This window comes from Opisthocomus hoazin, chromosome 11 (genome assembly GCF_030867145.1).
Source record: "Opisthocomus hoazin isolate bOpiHoa1 chromosome 11, bOpiHoa1.hap1, whole genome shotgun sequence".
NCBI lineage: Eukaryota > Metazoa > Chordata > Aves > Opisthocomiformes > Opisthocomidae > Opisthocomus > Opisthocomus hoazin.
This window is the reverse complement of record NC_134424.1, coordinates 20,795,954-20,819,275: the sequence shown is the minus strand read 5'-3', so window position 1 is coordinate 20,819,275 and position 23,322 is coordinate 20,795,954. Positions and strand designations below refer to the sequence as shown.

The 23,322-nt window shown below is 41.1% G+C and overlaps 1 protein-coding gene across 17 annotated transcripts in view; it reads right to left on the bottom strand.

Moving 5' to 3' along the window:
- ATP2B2 (ATPase plasma membrane Ca2+ transporting 2) overlaps positions 1-23,322 on the bottom strand; it is a 427,775-nt gene that overhangs the window by 111,070 nt on the left and 293,383 nt on the right. For all 17 annotated transcript variants that reach the window (XM_075432741.1, XM_075432745.1, XM_075432743.1 and 14 more), the window contains one exon: positions 19,373-19,570. In XM_075432741.1, the coding sequence (XP_075288856.1) occupies positions 19,373-19,570 (198 nt within the window). The remainder of the gene's footprint in view (positions 1-19,372; positions 19,571-23,322) is intronic.

The following is a 23,322-nucleotide window of genomic DNA, read 5'->3' as shown; positions in this document are numbered from 1 at the left end:
GCTGAGAATACCTTGTGGCATTTAAATTCCCTAGGAAAATCTCATAACGCCCCCAGAGGCAATTTTTGTAGTCAGTCAAACGGGTTTTGTCATCAGAAAGACAACAGTTCCCATGATAAAAAGTTTTTATTTAATCGCTTTCTGTAAAGACATTTTTCCTTGGCTGCAGCTCCAGCACTGATGTATTAAAGCAGACTGAGCAGCTCTAAGTCACAGCTTTTTCATGAGCAAGGCCGGGCTCTCGTTACTAACATCGTAAGTGATGTTACTCATATTATCAAATGTATTTAGCAGGGTAGGAAAAGGAACAATAACCAAAAACTACGCAATAAATATCATAAACTCCCCTTCTGAACAGGATGTTTTTTTAAGCTGTAAAAGATACTGTAATATTTATTTTTCCAAATTCCTTGTTGTGTTGTACCATTTGCTACAGAATTCGCCCAAGGAGCGATTCCCAGTTACTGCAGTGCCAGCATCCCTGCCCAAAATCCTCTTTGCGACGCCGCGTCACCAGACCTTCAGCCACCTGCGGTACGGGCCCAGCGCAAGGCCGCGAGGCCACCGGCTGGCAAAGCTCCAAGCGGCGCCGCAGAGCCGGAGCTAGCAGCAACGCCGCAGAAATTACTACAGCTTCAGAAATGAAGTTTTCTGTCTTTCTCTCATATTTCTCCATGGACTTACGGAACTGGGAAAACCATTTTATAGTTCCTCATAGTAAGCCAGACCGCGTTCTCCAGGAGCACATTTGTTTCTGTGACCCGTCAAGCAGCAGGGATTTACCAACACCAGATATTTATGGTACACACGTTCCAGGTTGAGGGTGCTTGTATATTCACCAAAAGTGAATTTTGGATACTTCTTTGAAAGCAATATTAGCATTCCTTGCTTTGTGATATCCCAGTCAGTTACATAAGGACTCCAGTGAGGGGAGGGGGGAGGAGGGAGAGAAAAAAAGGAAAAAGAAAATCTACTGTCCCTGTTGGTTAGTTATATAACTGACAACTTTAGAGTCCAGTATTAAATATTTACACAGTTTTGACATATTCATGCAAGGAAACAAATCCGTAAGCCCTGAAAGCATATATATTCACACATTTCTCAGTCTGATCACAAACATTTGTGAGCAGAGAAATGGTAATTCAAATATTCAACTTTCAGAGGTATCTCGAGCAGGATTCTTCTGCCTGGCACCTCCAAGGGAATAGATGTTGTAAAGCTCAGTCAAAAGGCCGGGCCCTAACTCCACAATGGCAGCGGCAGGGAACAGAACCGTACAGCTATGTCTGGAATGTTCAGATTTTTGTTGCCCGATGTTGCCACTTAGAGACAGTACAGAAAGGCCAATGTGCGAATTTTAATCACAAGTCCTGTTCTTAGGGATTGCAAGGGAAAACCTTGATGTCCGGTTGCTAGAGTTTTACTGTGTATTGCTCAGAGCTAAAAACATCTGGCCGATATAGCCACACGTTGCAAAGGTGAAATACACAGCTGTCCTCTGTGTTTATTAGTAAGAGTTCAAGTGCAGTTACTCAGCAGTGCTTGCAAGGTCATGTCCTAGCTGAGTTTCACTCACAGAATCAATACTTCTGGAGAATCTCTTCCTGGAAAGTATGTCAGAAGATTTTTTTTCTTTCATCCCAAAGTTCTAAATCTCATTACCTCATGTCCCCAGTTGAGAGATAAGGTGTGCTTGGCAACCTGGAAATCTATCTAATGAGCAATATCTAAAAACAACCCAGTTTTGTCGATGATCTACACATCTCTAATGAAGGGAAAGGTATCTATGGGATTTAATTTTTTGCTTTCCACCACAGGTTTGTAGAAACCAGATGTAGGTCACTTTGCATTACGAAACATTTAATTTGTAGGTCCCATATGACACAATGTGCACATTTGGCACTTTACAAGTTCTTAACATGTTGTTACTAAAGCCAGCTGAAGTCTTAAACTTGTCACTCCTAATACCACGTTCGTCCAGTAACGAATTTGCTTCCTGAGCACACTTTGTGCTGGCAAACAGTAGAACTGAGAGTTTTCGTAGTCAAGCAAAACCAGAGTGAAACTTTCTCTGGACAAATGCTTGGCTCCCAAAAACTGATGTTCCACCTCATCCCACCTGTATTTTAGAAGTGATACATCTACTCTTTTCTGAGTCCATGATGCATACAGTATGATTTCCATACTTCCTTTACAGTTCTCTGCTCTTGGGCAGAGAGTGATACGTGAATCGGGCTTTCTTTGCTGACTCCGAGCATGTGTGTACAAACCGATGTTCTCTTTCTTGCAGCTTCTTACAGAGGCACTAAATGTATGGTATTGCCAGATCTCTATTTCCAGGTTTCCACATTGCAATAAAAACACCAACTGACACAAAACCCCCGCACCACTACTGAATGAGCAGAACCCCTCACTCGTTCTACCTCATTCAAGAGATGATGGGTTCAAAGGGAACAGGGGAAAGAGAGCGAGTCAGAAGGGCAGACAGACAGACTGTATACCCAGCCAGAAAAGCAGGAAGCTAAGAATCAAGAATAGAAATTCTTCATAGGAATAGGAAAGCTTCAGAATATGGTAAAAACCAGGATAGCGTATTATAAAACAACCAATGCAATAGATTTTCATCAAAACACTTCTAAAAGAGCAATTACATTCACTTAAGTATCTTTTCAGTAAACATGTTTGCTCTGCAACCCAGTACGAATTTGCAAAACAAGTATTTTCACACATCATCAAATATACTTACCTGGTAATAATAAACAATCATAAACAGCTTTACAGGCATTACAGTAAAAACTTTTTCATAAAAGACAAAATAATGAAATGAAATAATCAGTCTTCTCTAAAACTCTGTAATTAATTAATTTTTTAGGGGTTCATTGGGAGAAGTAAAGACAGTCAAAATGAGGTTCCCAGTACAGGGTAATATATTTCACAGAGCAAGAGCTTTGTCTATGCTAGGAAGGCTGTGCCGGGATAACTAACAACGACCTCCTCTGGTAATGGTATAGCTTACCAACAGCTTCTATACCTGTTAGTATAACCTCTAACTATTCCATAAAGAAATATATACCTATTATCATTTAACTGTCTCTATAGAGATACTGAAAACACTAAAATCAAATGTAAAAAATACTTTCATTTGTCAAAAACAATTGTCTCTAATGCAATTTTTCATTTCAGTACAAACATCAATGTCCACAATGAACATTCTGGTTAAGGATGAAGGTTTGCTTGTATTCATCCAGGACGTTTAAAAATGGAGTTACAGAATTCTCCAGATGTAAGTCAAGAATGCAGACCAGGTGTACATGGTCTTAACCTTGAACACTCTTGCTCTGTCATTCAGTTTAGGCTCCTTTCTCAAGGTTTTCCATGGAAAAAAGCTGAACAACCTTGGTTCAGTTCCAATGCAGGACAGAAATAAGTATCAATACTTTGCTGTGAAATTTTGTTTAGTGCTCAGCTTTGATGCCTCCAGTTAGGGTTTCTGAGGATAAGTCAACTGATTTGACTACAGCAGGAAAGCGTTTAAGTTTAGACTGCATCAACAACAGGGCAAACCAACTTACAGCAATGAAGAACACGTAGCACAAATATGGGATTCCCTTCGGATGATATTATTTAAATGTCAGAACTATAACAAAACTGAATGGAAAAGACAAACTCAAAGATACATGTACTAAATTGCATTAACAGTGTAGAGGACCGATGAGTTCTGAATCACTTAACTAGAATGCTAATATAAATGGCATTGCTGATTCGGATTAAAATAAGGAGGGAAAGGAATACCTGAATTTTTCATCATGATCATCTATTGTAAGACCACACTTGGAACAGGCTATTGTGCCAATGCAAACAAAACATTACAAATAAAACTGACAGGAAGAAATTAGAATTTCTGTTAGCTTGATATTAGCAGTGAAGCGGCTGTCCATATGTTGACATTTGTTCACTTGGATACGTTTAACTATGATTTCAAATTCTACCCTTGCTATTAAAAAACCTGCCCAGGGAACACTGCAGCTACTGGGGTGAAGTTGTCTTAGAAGAGCCTTATTAAACACATATGGCCCATTTATGTCCTGAACGCACAGCTGAAGAAAAAAAAAATACAAAATCTCAAGAAAATACGGTACATTTGGAACTCCAACTATCCAGGCACTCTGTACAAACACATCAGAAAGCTAAAGCTGCAGTTAGTTTCTGAAAACAGAAAGAATGCTCCCATTTCTCATGTAGCAATCCCTGATGATTTCCAGTACTTCCTAAATACAGCTGGATGGAGGGGAGGATCTGAGCACCTCCTCAGCTCCTACTCCCAGTGCAGACCACTGAAAGCACCAGGAAACACAGAAGCCCACGAAAATAAATAAATGCTTAACAGCAAACTGACTGTCATCAAGGTACTTGACTTTAAATAGACCTAAGAAAAACATTTAACATAAACATAGAGCAACAAATATTTCATAAAGAATCAGATTGAAAGCTTGCTTTCTTACACTTCATCTACTAAATCCTTTTAAAGAAAGCCTATTCTCTCTCTGTCTGAAGCTGAATAATTAGAAGAGCAAACATCGAAGAAGATTTTTAGGGTGCCATCTGCCTGAGTAACGGATGCTTGTACAGTTCCACTGCACCTTAGCGATGCTCTCTAGAGCCAGTTCTTGAATGCCTCAGCCTGTTTTGATGCTGTTACTCCCTCACTCATCAGTCACATTCATGAGAACAAGAAAACCACGTTGAAAAAGATATGGAAAATTCATAGAACTCTGTCACAAAACGAGCTCATGAACTGCAGTGTTTATTACTTCCATCAAATTTCTCATCTTCATTACTTTGTGCTATAAAGCTTCAAGAGGTGAAAAATCACGTCAGTAAAAGATTAAACATTGTAACACAATGTCTTGCACCAGAGGGTATTAATAGGTTCTATCAATGCTAGCAAATAGGGTGGCCCTAGAAAAGTAGTTCTAGAGTGTCAATCTAGGTGCTAAGGAAACATGTTTCTGGACTGTATTTTTCAGGTGAGTTTCATCCCAAAGGACGGGATGAAATCCCATCTGAATGTAGATCCAGTTTGTGCACTCCCAGAAAGCACCCTGCAAAGTGAGCCAAAGCGTATGGACTGAAGACAAACAGGAGATGTAATCTCTGAAGTACACTCTGGATCCAAACTAAAATGTTAGTGCAGACACCTCCAAAGCAAGCTAAAGCTGCACGTAATTCAAATAACCTCCATTTAGAACATACATTCTATATATTCTGCGTATTAAGTTTGATTTCAACTCTAGTTTTTAAGATTCTAAAAGTTTATGCATACTGACCTGAAACAAGATGCGCAGCACATCCTAGAGAGAAAAGGCAGAACTCCTTATGCAGTAACAGAAATAAATTGGAACCTGGTGTTTAAATTGTCACTTTTCTAATAGGAGATGTATACATCTATACATACATGAAAATATGCACATATATTAACACACATATGTATATGCACACAGAGATTAACATACTTCAACAATAGTACAATTCGGTGCCATCACACCTAGTGCTAACCGCACTGCTCGAGATGGAACAGCTGGGGCTGTAACACCACTCCCTCGCCTGTGCTTTGCTCCTGAAGGCAGAGTGCGGCGGGGCGGGGGCTTGTTCTGTTCTCCTATTAAGCTTTAAAAAACCCTCACGGGCATCTATGCAGATTTGAAGTTGAGATTCGAAGATTCCTCTCCGCATGTCCCAATTCAGTGTCTGATTACACATGGGTGTGCACATACTTCACGCTGAGTTTCAGCTGTTTTGCCTCAAAGGCCTGTTTTATTGTTACTGGCTTCTCCAAAAAACAGAAAAAAAGCAGCAAAGGGCTATACATCTGCCTTGTCATCACAGTTTTCATGTTCAAAAAGGTGTACCTGTTTTGTTTTAGTCACCTGCGCATGAACATTTTTTTCCAGAGAATAATTTTCCATTCCAATTCCAACCCACCAGACATGTGCCATAAGCACAGGCAGACTTCAGGTTTCCACAGCGTTTGTTTGAACTCCTGCAGGCTAGCTGGCAGACAGCACCCTCCTTTGAAACTGTAAAACAAGCCTATAACCTGACCCAAAATTACTTGGAATTAAGAACTGTCACATAATAAACAGATCTTGCAAATTGGAAAAATTTTTGAGATTTTAAAGCTGCTAAATTAGAACTGATTTTTTAATTTACAATCGAATAAGAAAACCCTCAGTATTCCTGTATTTCATATAATTTTATTTTATAAGCTATGAATGTTAACTTCTGACAATAAAAATGTTTTCAGAGCTTTAAGGTTATCATTGGTTTGGGGGAATTTTTATTTTTTTTAAACACCAGGTAAATCATTTTAAGATAATATTTTGGCTCTCTGTCAAATTCAGCACAATCATTGTATTCCTCTATTACTGACGTGTTGTTCAAATTCAAACACCTACTGAAAAAGCTGGGTAAGTTCCCATAAACAGCTATACATTGGTAATTACAATCAAATTCTCTTCAAGCAGACAAAATATGGCTGGAAATATAATACGACAAATTAGTCTTCACATCCATGTAAAAATATAACACCACGGGGATGTGTTTCAATTCTCAGACAAGACATTGAGGTTATACATCAGGAATACCTGTCTCACTGCACGGACACTTAGACAACTCATGCAGCAAAGACAAAGAATTTCCATCACTGGAGCCTTTTAAAAATAAATATGATAAATTTTTGTCAAGAATGGCGTTAAGTATTATTGATAGTGCTTTTGAACGTGGGGACAGACTGAACGACCAAGAAGATCCCCTCGAGTAGGTTTTCTCATGTCCTGCCTCTCCTTGTTTGCCTTTGGATGCTGTCAGCAGGCTGTGGATCAACCAGGCCAGGGAGGAACAGAGATCAGAGCGCGCTCTGATTTATGTACCCAGCCCCCGCCTCAGCACTACGCTCCTAACCCAGGGAGTGCTGGGGACCTCAAAGGAAATGCAACTTTGCTGCTCTGCACAGGATGACAACAGGGCCAGCAAGGCTTGTTCTCTCGGCCTCAGCCCTCCTGAGTCCTGCTGGGTGCAGGGGAGGATGCTCGGAGGACCCCCTGCACCACCTCCCTGGGGGTCCCGGTCTGCAGGTGGCACAGCGCCCCTGCCCAGACCCACAGAGCCAGCCAAAACAGTGCAGTCTCCCCAGATCCACAGAACCCAGCCAGCCTCCATCTGCAGAAATACGCCAGCGCAGCCAGGTTAATTACTCTGCTAGCACGATCCGGCGGAGAGGCACCGACGGAGACTGCTGTGGCACGGGTTGAGCTTTGTGCTCCCCCCGGCAGACACATCTGGAGCACTGGGGTGTGAAACCCCAGAGAGGTCTGCAGGTTTGGTTCAGGGCAGCTTCAGCTGAACACCAGCCGCCAGGCTCCATCTGGCTCTACAAACAAGCCACCAAACTGTCCTTGCACCATGCTCCATGACCCCATCCCACTCAGGGCTCCCACCAATCAATCTAGTATTGGAGCCCTAAACCTAAACTGGTCCCATCTTTTGAATCTAGAACAATATAAAAGAAAAAATGTTTCATAAATTAAGTAGTGTATCCAGTTAATGACAACTCAAACATGCACAACTGTTGTCATGAGAACAGCCTTATACAAGTACTGGAAGACACTGAGATCGTTTGCATGGATAGGAGTTTGGACACGTGTAGTAGTTGGACACTCCGACCTGTTCTGCTCTCTGCTCCTGGCTGCTCAGACCTTGCACTGAAGTACGATTTAGGGCAGGGATTAAAAAGTATGATACTTTCTTAAGCAAATTCTTAAAGGAACTAAACTTATTTGACAACACAGATTGGGCTAATGTCATTAGAAGCCATATGCTGCCTCACCTCATCCTAGCTTTCGGAGGAAGGAGGTTAAATGGCGGCATTCTGGCAGAACAAGCTGTTTTTAAGAGGGCAAATACTTCTGTTTCTCCTATTTTTTCTCCTGTTTTCCAGGATGCCAACTGCTTCATCCCTTGTACTGACAGACGGTTTAGACCGGTTTAGAAAAATCCTTTGGGAATCTCATGGTTTAATTTTTATGAAGAATGATAGAAGTAGTTAAGTGCGTGCAAGAACACTCCTCAAAAGTTGTGTTTTGATAACTCTGAAATTAACCTATACTTTGAGATTAATCTATTTTACATTAAAATGCTATTTTCTAATAGCTGCACTTCTGTTGTCTCAGCTTCTCTTGTGAATTTTCCTCCTTGGACAGCACAATAAAATCCTCCAGTGCAGTGACAGCTGGATCAGTGTTATTTGTTTAGCAGCAAAGACGATAAGGGATCCCTATTAGGACATACCAGCTTTTAAGTCTGTGCGGCCTTATGCCCTTTCATAGACGACCTATTTTTCCATTGATTTAGTTTTCCTCAGTGCCTGAAGAACCTTATGTAACACGCTCGGTATAGACTTACAGAATAATGTACACACTTTAGGTTTTTATAGTCCAAACAAAGTCATCTGAAAGCACTCTGTGGCAAACGTGTGTATGTGTGTAATTCCAAATCTGTTCTAATTAAGGGGTAACATGAAATTAAGTTAGAACTAAAACCCTCTGAGGAAGTACCTGGTTTGGTATAAGATTACGTTGTAGTAGACAAATGATTGACAGTCCTGCAAAATTAAACCCAGTGCTTACAGCCTGCAAACAGTACAGATGAAGCCCTCGGAAACGGCAGCTAGCTTTCCCTGGCGTGCCCACGGGTGATTAGTTGACACTGACAGTGAGGATTACAAGACAGTTCAGCTGTTCCCTTGACCTTTTGAGATCTACAAGAGACTTGAGGATGTTTGCTAATTAATGTTGTTTTCAGCATCTGCGACAAACTTCTGAAAAAATTTGAAGTAGTTGTTCAGGGATGCTGGGTTGGTTTGCTTTTTTACTGACATAGTTCATGAAGCAGGGTGGAAGTTCAGATTCAAATCACTGCAAAGTATTAAAATGAATGAAGTTTAGCTCATTTTATTTTAAAAAGGCTTTGCACTTTCTACAATACATTTTGCATTATGGAAAGGACTTAAAGAGCTAATAGATTTTCAATGTATCAAAAATACTACTTCATGACATTTTTTAAAGATAAAGTGCACACACATTGGTTGTGGAATCAGTTTTTCATCTTAGTGTCGGCTTCATAACTGGGACAGCTGGCAAAAGACTTACAGTTGTTTATTGCTATATACCACTATGATTTTAGGAGATTTGTAAACTAACATTAATGTTGGCCTTACAGACTAGATTTTTATGCTGCCTACATTTATGTATTTTTAATGGAATCTGTGTTATGACATGTAAATTGCTTTTAAAAAAACAGATTAAGATCTAAAACTGCCACAAAGAACAGAGAATTAACTTTGTTTAGCTGACTAATTTCTGACATTTCTGATTCTATCACTTATTTATCAAATATAATAAGTGCATATTAATGAAACGCAGGGAGACAGATTTTAAGAGACAGGGAGACGTATGCAAGGCTTTCCTGTGGAAATCTTTGTGTCCTGGGATCCTGAATTGGCCCTGCAAGACTCTCAGTACGTAAAAGTCTGGCAAAGGACTTAAAGAAATCCATGTGCTTCATCAACCATGTCAGTAGCCCTACCGAATTGAAATGCTAAGGAAAATGTATGATGAAACCCTGGATGGGGACTGCATGGGTAAAGACAAAAATTGATAAATGCTGCATTAAAACATCTAGCTTATATTCAATCGTACTCATTGAGTCTCACCAGGAAGTAAATGACCTGAATTCCTCAGAGGATGGCTCAAGATTGTCATGTGGTTATTTATCTGAGGTTACTTGTAATTAAGTTCAATTAAATTTGGTTAAAGTTCCTCAATAATCAGTGCTTTTACTTTCTTTAACTTCTTTGAAACAACTAAACCAACTACTTATCCTCCAGGGTCATTTAAGCAAAGGCGGCACACAAGTGTTTCTTGCTTAAGTGAAATCTTGAGCCATGCATAGATTTTCTAGTACTCATTCCTAGTGTTGAAGTAATACAAATGATCAATATTAATAAAGATAAAAAGAACAAAAACAATATGTTTAAATTTGGCAGGAACTGACTATGCTCTACCGCAGAATTTAATAATACCGAGCAGCATTTCCAACGGCAGATGAGACGGTAGTGCTCCTGCAGAGCTAATCCCGCGATTCATTCTACAGCCAACGTTTGCTTCCTGCCCAAGTGACACCTGCATGTTTCTCCTGCGCCAGTATGTGTTTGCATACACCAGAATCTATTTCAAGGTTTCCTCAGCAGGCATTTTGTGTATTTATATAATTTAAGAATAAGCTGATTTCATCAGAAAAATGTAAGATTTCTAGAATCCCCAGAGAAAACCAGATCAATCTACTAAGAGATGACACTTCTTGGAAAGAGAATATAGGAAGTTTATGATCTGGGCAATAACTCTAAAAAAGAAAAATGTTTCTGTGAGAGTGGGAAGACGACTGTTAAGAAATGGACAGAGGAGGAGTGAGAGATTCCAAACATCAGCTATCTGAAAATACAAAAATAAATGTAGTTGTGTCACAACTATTGGCAAGGAAATAGAAGAGGAGAAAATCATAGAAACCGGGAAAAAGAATTTTATCAAACCCAAGGTCAAGCTGTCCTGTCATTCATGGCAACACAGGAAGGGTCTTTTTCCTTCCAGTCCCACCTTGCCTGAATTAGAGGGACTGCCCAGCTCTCCACGCAAGCCCCAGCACTGGTCCTCGTGGGGAGGCTGGAAACAATGCGCTGCTTTCCTTCCAAACAAAAAGGAAACACACAGCTCTTGCATACCAATGAACTGAAAAAATTAACCTCTAGGAGTTGTCCACAGGGCAATAGATCTGTGAGCCATTATTGCTTGTGATGGTGCCAAAGTTGGTTTTGGGTCTTGTTTGGTTGGTTTTTTGCCCCCTATCCATTGTTGTTATTCTTAATGTGCATCTTGCTAAACTGTGATGGTGACTGGCATCTGCTGACTCAGCAGGGCAGGCTGAGCATTCTAGTTGCCTCCTCCAATGGAGTGAAAATTCCTCTGTACGCAGAGAAGTGCATCCAAGAGCAGAAGACAAACCCCGCAAATGAATCTGAAGATAATAGTAAATTGGTATAGGATTTTGGCTGCTTTGCATATACAGGCAATGGGGGGTAGGAATTACCCTTGGGTAAAACAAAAATTCAAAAAAATATGGAAAAGGTGAAGAGCTGGATGAGAAACTTCAGCTGTTTATACATGAAAATACACATGTAACGAAATTGATAACATGACCGTAGAGCCATATTAGAAAGGTGGTATTGCTTATTTTCCCCTGGATGCAGGGGAATGCTTGAATGTCTGCTGTATGTCACTAGGGTAAAATTCCCTTTAGTAGTCACGTCAACAGCAATAAAACCACAAACTGATCTAAGGAAAGCTGAGAACTGGAACCACAAAAAGATACTGCCCGTAATAACCAAATTTTGAAATGTTTTAAGGAGCAATGTCTCAATTATATTTATTACAATACTTTTTTAATCCAAGAGATTCCATAATACCTATAATAAGTGCTGGGGAATTGGGAGAGACAATATATCTTTATAACAAGACATTGTACTGGAGCCTAGTCGAAACCCAAAAGACAGCCAACTGCAGCTGTTCTGCTCCAGCAGAGTTCACATCCAGGGTAGGGAACTTGGAGTAGGAAAATTGGACTGGCCCAAATCACCCAAAATCTTTTTTTTTTTTTTCAAAGTGTACACCAGTACAGACTACAAACTGGACAGAAATTTATGCTAGCTGGTATTAAATTCAGCCCTCTCACTCCTAACTAAGGAAGAGAAGTTTATTTGGTGGTTGGGCTAGATGACCTCTAAAGGTCCCTTCCAACCCAAAACATTCTATTCTATGATTGCCAGCTGCTTTATATTCTTTTATATATACATTCTGTTATATATATTTTATATACATAGTAATGAAATTTTTACTTTTTTTCCACTTTCTTCTGCAGATACCTGCACTAATGGCTGGTCAAATCTTTCCCACTGTGACTTATTTCTACAGACTTGTTCAATGTGATGAAATGATGAGAGACATCTTTTGAGTCGTATCTTCATAGGCAGTAACGTGAGAGAAGATGAGACTGATTTTTGCAGACTTTATCTAAACATCAGAGGGCTGCCTTTGCTTCTGTAGTGAAGACCTTCACAGCTGTCTGGCAAATCCAGCATCGATGAGCATGTTGGCGCTTGCATTTCTGTGTTGGACTGCGACCTGCTGTCCACTCAATCCATACATACGGTCACATGTCAGGAGCATAAGATTTGCTAGATGTGCACAGAACAGTTGCACCATGAGTACCAGTGAGTACTACCTCAGTAGCAGCAGGGAGGCTTAGCAAAGAAACAAGATAAGCAACCATCCTTGGGGGAGCTGTGGATCAGCTGTATCTTCTCCCCAACTATACGGATACCCTCTCTGATTTAAATCTCCAACTTGACCAAGCAATGCGGCACATTATAGGAATGATCAGGAAGGAACTGAGTGATGAACCCTGGGAAATACAGTGTCTTGTACGGAAACTAAGTCATGAGAGGTCAGCAGGCACGCCAGCCACAGCCCCGAGCAGCAGCATCTCAACACCACCAGCAGCTTAATGCAAGCGCCTTGGGAGGACCAAATTTCAGGGGACCGTGCCCTGTTTCTGTATTTTTTCCTTTTCATTAACTTGTTGCATGAGTAACAGGGAGACTAACCCAGCCAAACCTCCACTGAGTAGTATTAAGCAATGTAACTCATCATTTAACTTTGCAATATAAAGTTTTGCCTGGGGAATTTTAACAGCAGCTACCACAACCAGAAAGACTTTTCCTCTCTTTCCCCCCTAGGCTGCAAAGAACTGTACACTTGAAAACAGACATCACGAAGTGAAGCCTATGGCTTCACGTTGAACACTGGGATGCTAAAACATCTTACCTCAGGCCACTTTTTCCCTGCTTTGTAATCCAGCACAAGGAAATCAAAATCAAGGAAGAAAAGTTGAAAGGTTTGTTAGATTCACATAAACAGTAAATGATGGTCAGGTGCTGACAGCAGTAGTTTCTGCAGCCACATAATAAGAGCCTCATGTGATAGAAGGCCTGAAAGGTATCCACAAGGAAGAGGATTCAAGAAAGCTCAGAAGTTACTAGTGAGAGTGTTAGAAGAAGAGTCTGAAAACTTCTAGGGGATGCGCCAAACCCGGGCAACGCTGCTGATTTGCTTCGAGTTGCAGGGCAGGCTGTAGGAAGGTGGCTTCAGAAGGGCACAGAACAATTACAAATTGAAATTATGCCATTCCTGCAAGAAGAACTGACTGTTTCAGCAGAGATCTATGGCGAAAGAGTTAAAAAAACAAAACAAAACAAACACCAAAAACCAACTGTGGGAGATTCCTGCAGATCTACAGGCAAAAGGAGGCAGAGATCTCGGAGCGACTGAAAGAAGCACTGCTGTTCTCCGTCCCTTGGTGGGTTTCTGACTGAGTCTAAGCTCTCTTTCCCAAAGGTTGTTTCATTTCCACAAGCAATATGATGGTTTGAGACCACAGTCCTGGTACTTCATCTCATGAAGCAGCTTTTTCTATTAATATACTGTCTTGAAAAACTGGACACTTGATACCTTACAAACTGTACACAAAAATATCACCATATGCTGATATACAAAGACAAATATTACAAATATTGTCCCAGACTAACTCTAACATATGTAAAAAAGAAAAAAAAGAAGCCAAGATGCCACATATTCATTAAATCCTCTCTAAATATCATAGGATTAATATTCTGTTTGCTCAGGAAACAGAGTCTGTAATCCATTAACCCAGGACACAGAAGGATTTTGTTCCGAGGAACCAAGTATTTTTAACTTGCCTAAGTCGCATCTCTATGCGATCGTCGCTGGAGTGGAGGCTACATCCGCACCGGCAATTTTCTCGCAAAATACATTTGCTAGAATGCAGCAGCAGTTCTGCACTTTTTTGAAAGAGTGGAAGAAGGCTTCTGTGTGGATCAGTAATGAGAGCAGTAATCGCCACAGGGCTGACAATAATTTATGCAGTTGTTCTCAATTGCTCCTAATGGCCTGTCAGATGGTAAAAAGGAATGCAAAGCAGATCATAAAAACAACTCTAGCATAGCTTCCGAGAACAAAATTCTTGAAGCTCTCTCTCTTGCTAAGAACTATGAAAATGCAGGAACTGAAGTGGCTTCTTGAGAAGCAATAAATCAAACTACACGATTATCTACTAATTTGTGTAGATCAGATTTTGTGATTGCAGCAGAAAATGAAATCACATTTTCCAAGATTCAGTCATAACTTAAATGAAGAACTGTAGTAGAACAAAAACTTCATGTACTATCACAGATTACTACTTCTTCCAGTTAAGATCGGTGGAGAACGGTCGCTACAGACACTTCAAAACCACAGAAACATCCGCTGCCTCCAAGGGCAAATGCGGCTCCAAAGGTAATAACCCACTTACTTTCTCAAGATAATACCAAACTGTGTCCCAGATGTTTGGAAACACAATTATGCTACAGTCAAAGGACTTACACGTGGCAATGTATCAGCATTCGTAGCTTAAAATAGGACATAACAGAAATCTAGAAATACACACAGAAAATGAACTCTGGAGCTTATAACTGCCTAACACCGCAAAACACGCTAACATGTACACACATTAGCCTATAACCTTAGACAAGGTTCCTGAAGCAATTAACATACTCCAATATTTTTTGGATGTGTGGATTTTGTCATGCATCCCTCCTTCAAAAGCCTCAGGAGAAAAATGTTTCACACTTGAACTGCAGAAATCAGCTAAATGCTAATTCTTACAGCTTCAAAAATTAAAGTAGACTACAAGTGTCCAAAAAGAAAGAGTTATATCAGTTCTAAAAAATAAAGATGACTTCAACTTATTATTTTAACTAACAAGGTCATTGGTAGATAAAAGTTTAGGATATGTGAAAGGCAGATATAAATATATTAGATATAAAGTCAGTGTATATGTCTGCTTAATTAAAAAAATATGCAAGGTGGTGTTTCCCTGACACTGTGTCTGTAAGTCTCTTGTTTTCATGGTAGTATCCCTTTTTCCTACAAAGAAAGGCTGTCACTACTAGATGGTCAAGGTAGTCCTAAGCAATGACCAAATGAAATGCTGCAAGACAGTATTGTGTCCATCAAAAATGCTGAAAGAAAACAACTGGCCAGTTTTAAATAGTGGGGAAAATTTTACTTCCATTATCCCTTTCTCATCTCAGCTTTCGTGTAAAGTTAGTATTTTTTTAAAAATGCTGAATATCAAAATGTCCAGCATCAGAGAAATTCCGTTTCTCCTGCTGCGCGTACCCTCACTCCCCAGGGCTGCGAGGTACCTGGCGCAGGGAAGAGGCACGGCCAGGGAGCCGGGCAGAGCCCCGCACCCCGCACGCCTGGGCAGACCAGCACAGCCGCTTGCACGGCTGGGGAGCATCCACAAGGCTCCACTCCCAGGGAGAGCTGAAGAGGCTAAACCAAGCCACAGCCTGGCTCTCCACTGGCTTTTTCAGATGCTCTTCCACCCCCTTTTGGTGGCTGCTGATGAGCTTGCACCACACCACCGTCAGCTCTTAGTCAGATCTCTCTGTGTATTTGACAATAATCAAAAATAAAAGATGCCCAGCTCTCCTTGTGGACTCCAGCCTGGCCAAACCCTTCTCTGATATTTCCCAAGACATATCATCTGTTACGGCTTCAGCTACAACTCCCTGGCTAGACTTCTCACCGAAGTTGCTCCTGAAGATAGACCGAGGTCCTTCTGAGCAAAGGGAATAAAAAGCAGCTGGCTAATGCTAACACTTCTGCCATTGACAAAGTTGTTTCTGTGGAAACCTCTGCCTTCATGTATTTCCGTCTCCAGCAGAAAGGCTCACGCTCTGTTCACCATCCTGTCCTAGTCACAGATCTCAAAGACATCGAATAAGCATAAGATGATCACAGGCACTTTCGCCACACCAAAGCATCAGCAAAATTACCCTGTGCTATGTGAGGCCAATTCGCAGCGCAGACTTCACTGGGACAGGAAAACTACTGTGTCATTACGTACGCCAGGAACCTGCGTGGAAACGGGCTGTTCTCAATCGTCTCCCCTTGCCATCCCCTTACCGACGGTGTCTCACACCTCTCTGCTCATTAAGGTTTCGCCTTTTTCTTAAAGTCTTATACATTGCATCAGTATTGAATTTATGTTTACAATTGTTTGTAGACTCTGAAAGGTCCACGTCGATGACAGTATGTTGAAGAGTACAGATCATTACCAGTGATGATTCAGCAAATAAATGTGGGAAGGAGAACAGTCTTGTTTGAAAATGAAAAACAAAAGAAAAAATAGAATTCAAAGGAGGAGGCTGTCTTATATACTATAAAACAACCACGCACCAAAATGCAGTGTCCTGTTACACAAAGGAGACCTTTTGTTGAGCTGTAGACAAACTTGACTACCACAAGCTTTGTATTTCTCTTTGTCATCAACCAGCAAAATTGAATACCAACAACTTTCAGGGATTTGGGGGGGGGGGGGGGGGGCGGGGCGGAGAAAAAAGCTAAGAATGCATCACCTAGAAAGAGAAATCCTTTCCAGCGAAGCTTGCCACCAGCTAGTCAGCCCATGGACCATGCTTCAGCAGTTGTGAGCAGGCACCACAGCCCCTCCACACTGCGGCCAGGAAGAGATCTGGGGGAGCACCAGGGACAGGCACCGCTCCCCGTCCTGCTCCCCACAAAGGCATCACGCAGGGGGCCGGACAGCACAACCATGAAGTTCATCCAGAAACTGCCTGAGAAACTTCTACAGTAGGCTGAGGGGAGTCAGGCGAGTTCACGAGCAAACAGTTAGCAAGAAATGCCAGCTGCCCTTCCTAGCACTGGGCTGTATTTTCAGAAGAAAATATATTCTTTTCACGAAAAAACATAAAATTTGCAAATAAATGTACACTTCAATGAATAATTGTCATTCTTGGAAGTGTCAGAAAAGGAAAATACAGGTTTTCATGCTTCCCAGTAGAGCATTTGTCACTTCTCCCAGTCACTGGGTACGGATTCCCTCTTACATCCCATAGGGAGTATTACCCTCTCACCTCAAGAAAACGAGGGCAGGCCCAATGCAGGCTGCTGCAAGGATGTTATGTGTTATATGATTATTTTTTTCCCCATATTCACTGTTACTATCGCAATGCACAGATGGACCAATCTAAAGCAGTGTGTAATGAATACGAGATTTAGACAAGTAAGCAGACATGCCACAAGAGAGCAAGCGTGCGAGCTGCTGCCCGTTGAAAGAACGGCTGTCTCCTCAGATAGGCCCATCTTTGGGCTGAATCCAGGTTCATGTTCAGTTTAAGAAAGAGTTTAAATTGTTCAATAAATTGCCTTAAGTGTAGGCAAAACAGCGTATTTTGTTTCTTCAATAAAAATTAATTTGACTTTCACTCAACAGTAGTCTACTTACCATTTTATTCTATAATTGGTTACCAAAGGTTATGCAAAACCATCAAATCAATTTCAAATTTGACTGCACCCCGCTTACACCAATGGCAAGATCAAGCCGTTTTCAATGTTTATGACTCTTTAAGAAGGACTGTAAGTATCCTTGGCAGCAGTTCATAATATACTAATTTTAAGACGAAAGAGAATCTCACACATTTATACAAAGACTTCAAAAAAAGTAAAGGACCTTCACAATGTGTTCAAAAAGTTAGATTAGAAGATCTTCACTAACTTGGTTTATTCTCCCTGTGTAAAACATGGCAAAACCTTCCAGGAGAACAGTTCTAAAAACGGAGGGAAAACCGTGACCATTGACTAGAACACTGTGCTGTGGGAAAACACAAACACTCCTTCCCAGGCTGCGCTGCTGAGCTTTTCAGACTCTCTCAGGATCTCAGACGTGTCACACCTTTCCGTGCAAAGAGAAACATTTCAAATGCAGTATCAAAATAATAATAATAAGAATTATTACCAAAACCAAACCAAAACAACCATTGTCTGACAACATCTCGCCTCTTCCTAAAACTTGTAACAATCCTAATTTCAAAACTCCTTTCCCACTAAAAAAGTTTAAAAATAGGAGGGCAGTATGCACATTCATGCCTAAGCAAAAAAGTTTGCAGAACAGAATTCTAATTTCGTAAAGCACCATTCATGGTTTACAAAGTCCCCAAGGTATTCTACTATGTCCAGTTAAACGAGGTAATAAAAATAAATAACATTTTCTTCAGTCAAAAAAACAAATGGCTCCTGTATCTTTTCATGCCTAAATCAGACACCTGCTGAATCAATAGTCACGTACTCAAAATTCAGTGAGAAAGCAACAAAAGATTCCTGCTTATATATAAAGGTTTAGAGAATCATGCATATGCTACAAGAGCTACGCATTGCTACGTGCTTATTCTGCTACTGAAAAGGCAGGAGGAAGGGTCTTCAAGGAAAGCAGCCAAAGGAAGCTGAAGCGAATGTAAAAAGCATTTCAAGGCTATATTTAGAGGAAGACATTCTTCCCCCATCTGCCAAGCCATCCACGTCATTTCACACAGCATGTTTTACCCAGCTTTATAGGTCTATGAGAGACCGGGGAGGGGGGGGGGGGAGGGTGGATATCTGGATCTGTTGCCAGAAATGGAAATCTTGCATTTATGTAGAGGAATAAATATTTTAAGCATGTGAATTCCAGAGTACTTTCCAAAGGGGGAAGAAAAAGGGGTGGGGGCAGGGCGTTCAAACTTTCTACAGCTGTCACAGAAGGACTCTGCAGTGCATCGTTTACAAGTAAGATGACCTAGCCTCCAGCAGGCCCTGCTGAGCTAGGCTTACTAGCCATAGCTCTATCACTAAAAATACTCAAATGAGAGAATTTCACTAAGTGCAAGTCTTCAGTTGGTATGAAGTAGCTGAAGACCTGTCCATGTTCATGGATACAGGATACATCTGTTATATAAGCAATTACACATTTCTCCTCTATAATGTGGCAAACGACAATCTAAGATGAATAAACACCAAGCACAAGCTCAAAGGTGAAAACAGAAACAAAAATACTCCAGTTTTATAAGAATATTATGATTTTTCTTTAACTCCTTTAGCACATGTCACGAGGTTCAGCTATTTGCATAAAGAAATGTCAAGCACACAAACAGTATGTCAGTACCAGATGTGATGGTAAGAAAAACAAACCACGTGGAAATTCCCTGTTAGTGACCTTCTGGAGGGTGGGGATGGAATCAGTTTGAGATATAGGACTGGTTTTGCTTAAATTTATACAAATTACTTCCATAAAAAGTTTTTACCTTCATTCCCTTCTCCAGGTGGCTGATAAAACGAAAGCCCCAAAGATATGATGGCTGCAATTTCCAAGATTATAAGAGTCACATCCTGCAAGGCTTCCCAGACTAGCTGTAAGAATGTTTTTGGCTTCTTTGGAGGTATAAAATTTTTTCCAAAAATAAGCTTTCTTTTTTCTAGGTCTGCAGCCGTGCCAGCTAATCCTGTAAATAAAATAAAATAAAATAAATTAAAATTGCAGTGAAATAGAAAATGCCCACTTATATCTGCATTCCTATAAATTAATTCTGCAAGAGCAAGTACAGCTGTACCACCTATGCAATATTACTAGTAGGTAGATCTTCCTACCTAAATTTTGCTTTTGCAAGCTGATCTGTCATTACATTCTGAACAGAATCCTTAGAGAGTGTATTTAGTACTAATTCCTGCAAGTTTCAACCATAAAAAGTCTGTGCATTAGCAGATTTACTTTAATAAGACCTATGAATATACATACATACGTGTAAGCAATGACTTCTGAAAATAGATCATAAAGCACAAATAAATTATGTTTGGGATGAAGCTGGAATAGCTGTTGGCAGCTTTTGGCAGTATCAGTAGAAGCAGCATACATCTCTGTTCTGACCTCAGGCTGATGACCTCAGAGTATAAATCTCTATGTCTATAAATCTAAATGTCTTCCTCTAACAAGCCCATCTTGTTCTGCTTCAAAGGCAGCTCTCTTGTTGCGCCAGTACTGCCTCACAGTCGCTGGAATGAACTGCATCAATTTTTTCTTCAGTGAAAAAAGACAGCTAACGTGGCAGGTTATATATGCAAAGAAAGTAAAAGGGAAATGCTATGGTTCCTTAAATCGATATAAAAATGCAGGTATTTTGCATGATAGTTCAACTTCAGAACATTTCACTTTAAGGACAACGCTGTCAGAATGTGTGGTTGTGCTGAACAACCCACTTCGGGGCTTTTCCCCCTATATTTTAAGTTATATTAACGTACGCACGCCTAGTGTCTTGGGGGGTGGGGGGAAGAGACTTGCAAGTGTTAGGGTAGACTAACTGTCCATACACCGCCCTCAGCAGCATAAAGAACTGCAACAAAATGAGTGGTTACGCATCTGCCAAATAATATTTGGTATCAGTTGGAACATTTACAAAACTGTAGGTTTTGAACAGCAACATAAAGTTATTCCTGCTTATTCCCACTAACACGACACAACGCGAGTACTGCAATCGGGAGCCAGCCTCGGAGGAGTACCAAGGCGCCTGCCAGAGAGCACGGGGAAGGGCTGTAAGGGCTCCTCTCCTCACGCAGCCAGCTCAGGCAAGGCCTTGCCTCCCCCAAAGCGTGCCAATGCCCATGGGGTACCGCAGGAGCAGAAAGCCCTGTTAACAGCCTCTTCCAGATACCAGGCAAAGCAATCGGGATCCCAGCGTGCTAACGGTACTCAGCATTCTATCTCATTCATTCAGCACCGTTGCAACTGTTCGCACAGTCATCACCTCTCGGGTGAAAGCACCAGGCCCAAGCATCATGCTCTCAAGATGAAAGCAATGCTTTTCTGAACACATCAACCCTGCCGCAGTACAGGCAAAGCCGCTGACTCACCTTTCACTTCAGGTGTATAATTACAGCTGTTGGGTAGCTCCTGGCTCTTGGCTAACTCATCAAACTTTCATTTCGCCTTCAGCTTCTAAGAAACACTATCCTTCCCTCCCAGATAACGGCACGCTGTAGTTATGATTACCTCACATCATTTAATTTTCAGTACCTAGTGCTTAGTGACACTGTAACAGACAGGTTCCAGCCGCTACGAAGCGTGTTGATGTTATTCTCCGTGATTCAAACAATAACATGCCAAACCTCTCTGCTCCTCCACGAGCTCCCAGTTAGCTCCCAATGTGTGGAAAACACTTTCCCCTATGAAATATGGATTGCAGGCCATGAGCCATTTGGGTAGCTGCCCTTTTGCGAGGCAACGCAGATCACCGAAGTCAGGACAACGTGAGAGATCGGGGAGTCACTTGCCACTGACGGGATCTGACATGGGGACAAGCCTTTAGCAGAGACCAAACCAGCGCAGTTTGATTAGCTCTCAGAGGGCTGCAAAGCCCTTCTACGCAAAGAAGGATTTTCACTAAAACTCGCATGCACAATTTGCACAAGGCCCCCAAAACACAACCGACTCCAAATACAGCGGTGACTTCATACATAAAGGGGAAAGTACACAGACAGCGCTCACAGGGGTTTTTGCAGAAGCGTTCATATAATGCATCTACAAGCAGCCATACAAAACTCTGGAACAGAAAAAACTTGAAAGCACATTGCAAAGTGGAAGCAGAGACATCTGAAAAATGCACCTTTTCCAGCACAGACCGTATGTGCAGGGTGGTGGGCCAGCTCCCGCAGGCAAGCAGATGACTGGCTGCTCGCCAGTATGAAAGGGGTAGCTGAAACAGTACCGGAAAGACCTGCGGTATTTTCCTGCAATCCTAATTATATTCACCTAGACACGAGGAATTCACAGCTTTGAAATGATGCTATATACTTTGCTGTCAGGAAGCCATAAAAAGTACACCTATCCTGTCCTATGCTACTGATCATAACACACATCTAAATACATCCCCAGCCTGAGAAGCCTCCAAAGCAACAAGAGATACTGGAAGTCAGAGCTGCTTTTTCTCCCAGACAAAAATTGTTTCTTTAGACGCCGTAAGGTTAAGGACTAGACTGAGTTTAAAGCATCTATGGTCACCATTATCTTCCAGACTATAGTCAAAGTAACATATGTTGGAATTCAGACATAAATGTTATTTAATTGTACTCTTTCATTTTTCGGAATAAATATTATCTTGCTTAAGACTGGTGAATCGACAAGGGTAAATCATGTGTGTGATTTCGTTCTTCTGTAAGTCTATGTCTTGGTGAAATTACTCACTAAGTACTCACCTAAAAAAAAAGAGCACATTCATCTTTAATGATAAAATTCATTTTCTTGTAAATCATTTAGAAATACTGGAAAATGAAATTCAATGTTCAGTTCAAATCAAAACCTTTCCCTTCTCCCAAGACCTGGTCATCGCTCAAAAAAACCTGTTCAGCAAAATCTGATTTTTATCTCCCATTGAAAGTAACAAATGCCTTAGAGAGAGAAAGGAAAGGAGAGAATGCAGAAATCTACAGACCCAACTGATGAAATTGCATCGTAACAGTCCTAAGCATTACTGTAAAGTCAGAAAGGGACAACAAAACACACAGGGAAGGCAAAAGTACACAAGGAGATACAGCTAGAGGAAATGGGAGCGAGCATCAGAGGCAAGGCAAGATGCCTATTTTGCAAAAGCTGCCAGGAGTTCTCCATACTATTGCCAGCAGAAGGTATCATAGGGGCACTCCTTACCTTTTTCAAATAATCTGCTTCATTCAGCAACATTACTTGAAGCAGTCCCAAAGGTGTTTTGAGCAAGCCTAACCTAGCTGCTTGAAGAGGATTCGAGGTCACTCACACTTTCAGCGGCACCGGCAGATCTGTGGGGTGCTGCTTCCCAGCGAGCACACGCTGACAGGCCATACAGATGGCAGAAACGTCAGTTAGCACAGCAAGATCTGGCCATGGACATCTGTCCTCACCAGCAACCTTTAACCAGGAGACGGCTTTCCTGCTACTAGGTTTTTTAATTTTTTTTTCCTATTACGCACACTGACTTCACTACTGTTCCTGAATGCTTTATTTATTTCTTGCTTGTCCCTTAAGTACCGAGCCCTGTGACAATAATGAAAGAGCAGTGCAAAGAAAAGTAATTTGAAATATCATTTCTATATAAAGATATAAAACATCTAAGGAAGTGAAAAAGAACCACTGAGGACTGAAAAAAATGAACGGAAATACCAGTTCAACACGACTTCAGACTTCACATGTTACTGGCAAAAGCAGCATCTTTTATTCTGTCTTCTATTC